General features: G+C 42.4%; 1 protein-coding gene across 1 annotated transcript; it reads left to right on the plus strand.

The window, feature by feature from the left end:
- The first annotated feature begins 3,826 nt into the window (after positions 1-3,826).
- On the plus strand, positions 3,827-6,657 carry LOC120916812 (posterior protein-like). The gene is made up of 2 exons (XM_040327754.1): positions 3,827-5,027; positions 6,554-6,657. The coding sequence occupies exons 1-2, from the start codon at positions 3,827-3,829 to the stop codon at positions 6,655-6,657; spliced, it is 1,305 nt and encodes a 434-aa protein (XP_040183688.1).
- Positions 6,658-8,517: the final 1,860 nt, after the last annotated feature.

Raw genomic sequence — 8,517 nt, forward strand, 5'->3', positions numbered from 1 at the left:
TCTGCCGACGTAAATGTACATGCGGCGGTCCGGAAGCGGTTAAACATATCTGAGATAGGACGGCTTGTGTCGTCCTATCTTAGATTGCAATATTTTGGATGGCCGCTAGGTGGCACTTCCATTGCGGTCGGCGTAGAATATGTAAATGAGTTGATACGCCGATTCACGAACGTACGCCCGGCCGCCGCAGTCGATTTACGCTGTTTCCGTAAGGCATTAGCAGGCCTAAAGTTATTCCATCTATTAGGTGGAACAACAATGTTAAAGTATGGCCGCCGTTCCCGCTGCGAGATTCAAATTTTTTACGTCGTTTGCGTAAGTCGTCCGCGAATCGGGATTTATGTCGTTTACGTCCACGTCGAAATCAATAGCCGCAATGCACACTGGGAAATGTAGGCGCCCGGCGCATGCGCAGTTAACAAAAAAACGTAAAAAACGTGAGGTCAAGCCTCATTACCATCAAACACGCCCCCCTCCAAAACATTTGAATTTGGCGCCCTTACGCCCGCCCGCTTTTGGCTACGCCGCCGTATATTAGCAGGCAAGTACATTGAGAATCATGTACTTGCCTAGCTAACTTACGGCGGCGTAGCCTAAACAGGCTAAGCTACGCCGTCGCAAGTTTAGGCACTTCTCTCTGAATCTACCTATCTCTCTCTCTCTCTCTGACAGATCTCTAACCAGCACCGCAACACACTACACAAGGCCGCCCTGTAGGCGGCCTTTTATAGTGTGGGGCGTGTACTAAAGCCCTGAGCCATAATTGGCCAAAGCCATCCTGGTTTTGGCCAATTATGGCTCTCCGTTTTTTGCACGTGCATGCTTGGCCAATCATCAGCCAGCAATGCCGCAGTGAATTTTGGCCTGTGACGCGTCACTCGAATTTGGCGCGAACGGCCCGTAACGTTTGTCTTTTTCGACGAACGATCGAACATATGATGTTCGAGTCGAACATGGGTTCGACCCGAACACGAAGCTCATCCCTAATGACCACCCATTGCCTAAACGAGGAAATTGAAATTAATACAGTTATATAATAATTACTGTTATATTGTTTTCTGTATGAAAAATACTTAATAACTCTTAACAGTTTCTTAATATTTTAACATACTACTTGTGTTATTTTCAGGTTCCCTTATTCTTCTTCCTTTTTTCTTCCGCATCTCTCCTATCTACCTTGTTACTTTTGAAGCTTCACATATGCATATGTAGCACTAATCCCAATTCTAGGGGACGCTATTTCAAACTTAGGGAAAGCCTGGGCCAATGCTTGGGCCCAGACCGGTTTGAATTACCCAAATTTGCCTCTGTTCTGGCTGTGGTACTACTTGGTAGTTTCTCTTGTTGCCTGCAGGTGGTGTTGCCACCCTGGCCTTATGTTGGAACACAGGTGTACCATGGTGTATTGAGTGTCCTTTCTCGGCAGTGGTACAGGGGGAGTGGTGACTCCGCTGTGCATGCTGGGGAGGGGTACTTAAGGGACAGACGCCATTGATCGGGGTTCTTCCTCTCCTCGCGGCCCTCCTGGCACGAGGGGTGCGTATGTGTGAGCCCGACTTTGCGGCCACGTTTGGCCCGGAGAGATTCTGCTATTGAGTATGCCCAGCTACACTGGCTGGGGCCTACAATCCTAAAGGGGGATCCCAAGCTGTCTGTCCACAAGGGAGGAAGCTATCTTGATGAAGGAGACCGGGGGAGGACCTGCCCTGGAGGAGACCGGAAAAGTGCTAGTGTCTCGGGTGAGGCCTGGTGACCCAATAAAGGAGGGATCCACTACATGCAGGCTCTCTTACTGCTCGGCTGGAGGTTCGGGACTTTAAAATCCTGTGGCAGAGGATTCCTGGATGCATCCAAATCTATTCACAGGTCTGTGGCAGAGACCAAGCTCATTCCAAGAGGTCTGTGGCAGAGACCGTCTGGACATTAGTTTGTGCATCATCCTGGCTGCTAGGCCAAGTGAGAGTGGACTATCCGAGTGAGCAATACCCATTCAACAAGTGAGAGTGGAGACTAATTTATTCTGTACCGTGTGCCTGAACCTTCCCCTGCTCTTCTCCACACTCCTGCTTTCTCAATTTCAGTTACCTTGCAGTAAAAAATAAATAAAACCAAACTGTTGGAGGTTTTACATTGGTATGGACATTGCATTTATTATGGACTTTCCCACCCTGACAACGAAGCTACAAAGGTAACGTGCAAACCCAAAATTTAACCAGTAGCTCCTACGGGGGTAGTGCTACACATACATATATATTTGGTTGTGGGGAAGTAGTAGCAATAATGATAAATTATATATGATCCTTTTGCTATATTAGGCCTCGTACACACGAGGTGATCAAATACCACCAAAAGAAAGCTCTATTTGTGTGAAAAAAAGGACAAAAATTTCAGACGGGTACAATGTTGTATGACTGAGTGTTGGAGTACAGTCAAAATAATCTGGGCTAAAGAGATCTGGGTTTACAATGGAATGACACTTGATCCCATGGTTTAAGTGAAGCTACAGAGGAAGTGGGCCCCCTGCAGTTTGCACTGCTGTGCTACAGGCTTCAAAGAGTTTTGTGATAATCAACTGCAATACCTCCCCCCCCTAGAGGAGAGGATGTTTTGGAAGTGCAGCTGATTGGATAGGCACATATGGGTGGGGTTTTGAATGAGTATTGAGTGAGTGGGGCTGGATGGCAGAGCTCTCTCTTCTCTTGGCTGCTAGGTGAGTGAGAATCTTGGCTGGCCAAAGGCTTCATGGAAACCTGGTGGCCATCTTGGGTCTAAGACATGTGGCCAGGCATTCTAGCTCTTTCTCCCTCCTCTTGATACCGGCCATGGGAGCTTTAAGCTCTCTGCTAACCAGCTGATCTTACAGATGTGATAAGTATATATGAATTTCTCTTGTATATGTATGTATATTATGATGTTTTAATGTGTGATATCGGACTATCCCTATTTCCTTGGGAATAAACACAGATGTTCATTTACCAGCAGCAGTGCGTATGTGTGTGTCTTAATAGGCGTAGATCAATGAATTCATTTATGCAGTAGATAGAGGGAACCTGTGAATATCTCTTGAGATTATTAGTTTAGATCTTATTAAATAGCCTTGTAAAATACAGCAGATTCTACAATTGGCGCCCAACAACGGGAATGTGGTAACCCTAAAAGCCACATAGAACCTACAGGACAGAAGTGCTCAAAAATACAAGGCAGCTGATAGAAGGACGGTATGTGTGATGAGTCTTTCCTATGTACAGTATATGCAAAAGGGTTTAATTGTTTTGAATGACATCGGGTAAAAGTGGTAATGAATGAGAATATTAAAGGCTAGTACAGCGGTTTGTGTTTTTTTTTTTTTTAATCATGAGTTGTAATAGCTAATAGAATTGAGTTTGGCTCATTACTCGGGGCAGTGTGAGAGGTACGTTTGTTTGTGCGGAAGTGTGTGAGATCCAGGGATTGTGATGTTGTGTTAGATGAATTAACATGCCCAAAGCGCTGTTGTGTTAAAGTTTGAACTATAGAACACCATTTCTCATGTTTAAAGAGCAACCCCCCCCCCTCTCTGTCTTTGACACAAGTTAATTGAATGGTGGGTGTGGGTGATGTGTGTTTTCTCAACTGCTGACAACCCAGATGACCCCCCTTTCCAGGTCTTTGACATGCAAATGATCTGAGCCAAGAAAACATATGTAATGGTGAATACATTTTTTTGTAGGGGGGAAAGTGCAGTTTAATTAAAGGTATGTGTTAAATAGTTTTATCTACAGGGTGTAGGTGGCTAAGTGTGAGAACATTAGTACTAAAACAATCGTGTGGATTGTATAGTTGCAAAATGGAACTTGTGTATACATATGTTAAAAAGCATGCCTCTGCAAATTATCATTCATATGCGGATGAACCTCTTAAGAGCCAGTGTAATGCACTATTATCTCAGTGTCAGCAACATAATGCCAGATTAGTGGGTAAACAGATAAAGAAAGTGGAAAAGGAGAGATTGGCTAATGAAATTGCAGTACTGATTAGGATAAAGGTTCTGTCGGAGGAAATGGGAGAGAAATGGGAAGCAGACAGGAGACGTGATAGGGAAGATGTAGGGAGATTCAGTGAGCAACTTCGAAAGATTGCAACAACATCCAGTAATGAGATAGAGAAATTGCAGACAAAAGCAGATAGCATGTCGGCAATAAATAGGGGTCTAGAAGAGCAGCTTCAGATGCAGAGAGCGGACGGTCAGATGAAGAGCAAACTTTTAGAATCATTGCAAATAAAGTTGTCAGAGATGGAAGAGGTGGTTATATCTTTAGAAAGGAAATTAGCAAAGGCGCACTCCCAGCTTCTTACTAAAGAGCAATATATTGTATCGCTCAATGAGCACAAGGGCTCATGTGAATTGGCCAGTATCTGCACAGTCACTGAGGAAAAGAGCCGTTCTGAAACACAGTCAGATATTGCACCTATGGCTGCAAAACAGAATAACAGTGTGATTACAATCCAAGAGAGACTTACGTTATGCCAGGTTCTGGGTGAATTTAACAGTCTGAAATCACCAATGAGCCTGTCCAATAAATTTGAGGCTCTAGTACTTAAATTCCACTTGAATAATGAGGATGCATGCTCTCTTCTGAAAGCATGGCTACCAGGACCTGTGGTAGGCAAGTTGTCGGCACAGGTTAATGATAACTTAGCAGATGCAGAAGTTCGGAGGAGAGAGTTGCGACGTATTGTAGACAGTCGTGATAATGGTATGAGTGATTTGCAACGAATGAAATTTAGGAGAGGAAATGACCCGATATTGTTCTGCAGTGAGTATCTTGCATTGTATACGAAAGTGTTCAACTGTCCTGACTTATTGGAGGATGATGCAAGTTTCATATACTCAATGGCCAAAAAATGTTATGTAAGCTACCCTGCTAGAATGGCTCTGAGGAATGCTAGATCCTACCAAAATTTTGTTAATATCCTGCGAGACTACTGTCAGGAGTCCAGTCATAGGGAATATGGGTCAAAGGCAGATTTATCCCTAAAAAGCAGAGGTACAGGAAGGCATAGAGAGTTCAGACATTCTAAATGGAGTGGAGCCCTTGGGATTGCTGGCATGCAGCAGGAAGTGCCAGAAATACAGGCATCTGCAATAACCCCCCCCCCCAGGGTAAGAACAGCCTACCTCAAAAGTCTGATATGGAAGGTAGCAGCCAGGACAGAGCACACAATTCTCAAGAGGAGATAATAAATGACAGCCAACGCCCTAATTACAGTCAACAAGACTGGATGAACATTCCAATGGGTGCCCCCTGGGCTAATCTACCGTTCTGGCTTGTATGTAGTTGGATGCAGATGGCATTGCCACTTTTCCTGTGCAATATGGCAAAGTTTCACAATACTGCCTGCTTAGTATAGGAAAATATGGCATCTGTTCCCCCTGCATTACAAAATGGCAAAGGCTTGAGGGACTTTAAAAGTCGATTGTTGTGATAATTGTGCATAATAACTGTCTTTGTGTTCCTTTTTCTAGAAGTCAGGGAAGACGTTAAACTGGTTTGGATACTAATGTTTGTTTTTTTGCAGATCCTACAAGTGAGAACAACAGTGGGCAAATTTAACAGAAAAGGGGTTGGGTTATTGTAAATGTATAATAGATTATCACATGGTACCATGAGCTCTTTAATTAGTAATTGTTTGCAAACAATGAATTTTTTTTTTAACGATAGTCAGACATTGATGGATGATAGAGTTACAAGTGAGGTTACAAATGATTGTGATGAAGTACAGATATTTGTTTTTGTTTTGTTTTTTCCCAATAACTAATTCTCTTCCAGATAGAAATGAGCGCTTACTCTTCTCAGGAGGAAAGTCCATGGATATCTTTAGTTAAAAGTTGAGTGTTTGTCATTGTTTGATGGTGGCTGTCTTACCGTATTGTTGTGTGTTGATGGCCAGATTTTTAAAAAAAATATATATATAATTTTTTTCCATAATTTGTAGCATATTTTTTTTTAATTAATTTAGTAATTTTTTTTTATTATTTTATTAATTTTCATTTTTAATTTTGTTCTCATTTTTCATTTGTTTATATTATTTTTTTTTATCATTATTAATTTTCATATTTTTCATTTTTTTTTTATATAATTTTTTTTTATTATTAATTTTTCATTTTTCAAAAAAAAAAAAAAAAATTCTCTCAATTTTTTTTTCTCTCTTTATTTGTTTATTACTAGTGTTTCATCTATTTTATTTTTTGTTTCATTCAGGTGGAAAGAATTCCAATATTTTGTGATTTATCCACCTGAAAGGGGGAGTAGTGCATAGATCTTAAAGTACAGATAATGCATTGTCTTTTTTAAATGCTTACAATTTTGAATTTTTGAGAAGCAACGTTCACATTCAGTTTTTTATTATTTTAGATTTTTGCTTGTACCATGGGGATCCATTTTAGAAGGGGTCGTCCGAGAGGAGTCATGGTTGTTTTGATAATGTATTCAGAAGTCAGGAACACTAAATTACTGTGTTATGAGATATTATGCGATAAGAATTTGATTCTGCCCTTGTTCTTTAATTCCAGAATCTTGGTGGAGCGAAATTGGAGAGGATTCTGGAACAGAGATGAAGAATGTTCATCTGGTTGGCAGTTCGTCTGTGCCATACCACACCGAAAATTTGTTCTGATAAATGTTCAGGAGAGAAAAGATTCAGATTAATACTTGAAATATAAGGTTTCTTTTTCTTAAGGACAATTTTTGCACTAATACTGAATCTGAAAGACTTTGCCCAACAACGAGACGCGTGAAACGTTTTGCCAAAGTGTCTCTTGTCATTTATGGATGCAAACGGACTTGAATACAAATGCAGTGGGTTGGAGGTTGGGGAAGGAATATAACGTATCCAATCCTTCAGAACAAGAGTTGCAGAATATGTTTTTTGTTTATTAGGAAAGGAAATGTTTTTTTTTATTATTTAGATGTATTGACATGGTGCAGGTACCTAGGAGGCTGGCACTTATGCATAATACAGTATCTGTGGGCCAGACTAGAGGGTGCCAGGTGATACATTAATGGGGTGAAAGCGTCCTCGTAGGGGTGGTGTCTCAATCTTAGCAATCCTATAGAGAAGCTCTCGGTTACTGGACATGTGGGAGATACACCTAATTGATGTCTTACCTGAGAGGTTGAAACCCTGCATGGGTAATGCCAGTGACGGCAATAAACGCTGGCTACCAGGGTACAGTATGCCGTCATCACATGGTTCTTCAGCATCGCGCAGTGGTTGATAGAATCCTAGTACCCTATATGTGCTGAATATACTCTGAATCAAATGCAATATGTTTGTGGCTTGCTCTCAGAGAGGTGCGGACACAGAGTGAGGTTCAGGGCGCTTATCGCTGAGGAGTAACCAGAAGAGGAGGGATGTATTCAGCACTATATTGGGGGGAATGGGACCCATTGTAAAGTGGCTAGATTTTGTCAACCAGGGTGAGAGGTTGGTAGAGAGTGTGAGATGGTATAGGACAGATATGTCAGTGGCTCTGGCGTGCACGCAGCGGCAGGCGGAGTTATCGACCATCATCAAGCGGATTGTACAGTCTCTCTATGAGGGGCAGTGGCCTGATGAGTTAGCATCACCGCTCAGTAAGACTTTGCAAAACACGTCTCTTACACTAATCCAAAGGGGTAGTCGAAGGCCTGGATGGGCTGTACTGGTTTGGATTGTGAAAGGGTGTACTGTATGATCCAGGTACAGAAGGGCAGACTCGGTCTGTATATTTTGTGGCGTCAATGGGCTTACTGACTGGGGATTCTATCGTGTTGAATGTTTGGCTAAATGACCCACATGTGGTCAGAGAGTGCAGAAGCTGGGGGCAGGTCTATATGTCCCTCTGTCGAAAGCATGACCACGATGTCCTCTGCATACCGGGTCAATACACGGTACCCTGTATTCTGGATGGAGAAATCATTGCTGGGAAGGAAGCACCTGGGTATTATTTAGGACATAGACAAGTGTGTCCTTGTCCTAAAGGATACCAATGTAACGTCAGTCATGTAACAAGGGTATTTCTTGAGCCTAACAGTAGGTAGAGGTGCAGGATATGCCCTGGGCATGGTCACTGGAATCCAGTCACAGGGATAGAATTGTGTGGGTTTTTTTTGTCAGTACTTGAGATTTATATGTGTTGTTAGACTCAAAACTTATATAGAAAGCTCTCCTGCTTATCTATGCAAGTGGAGGGACAAATTGATGGTAGGGCCTCTTCGTACAAGTTAGAGACTTTGCTGCCAAGTTAGATCCCTGAGGTACCGCAGACAGGCCAAGTTGCGGTAGGTAAAACCACTGTGAGCAAGCCTGCATAATCCCGACCCGTAATTACAGTAAAGAGATATAGAAGGTTGGAAGCGGGATATGTAATTTGATGGGTCACATGCATATATGTAGATATTATGGTAATGGGTTGACTTATGTCATGGCGTAGTGTGATAACTGTGTATTTTAGGCTAGTAAGATGGGCAAGAAAAGGCCCTCCTTGAGACTCTG

The sequence above is a fragment of the Rana temporaria genome, chromosome 11 (genome assembly GCF_905171775.1).
Source record: "Rana temporaria chromosome 11, aRanTem1.1, whole genome shotgun sequence".
Taxonomy (NCBI): Eukaryota; Metazoa; Chordata; class Amphibia; order Anura; family Ranidae; genus Rana; species Rana temporaria.

Coding starts and splice junctions, on each gene's coding strand:
- LOC120916812 (XM_040327754.1), top strand. CDS start 3,827: ATGGAACTTGTGTATACATATGTTAAAAAGCATGCCTCTGCAAATTAT. Junction 5,028..6,553: donor TTTATCCCTAAAAAGCAGAG/GTACAGGAAGGC, acceptor CTTTAATTCCAG/AATCTTGGTGGAGCGAAATT.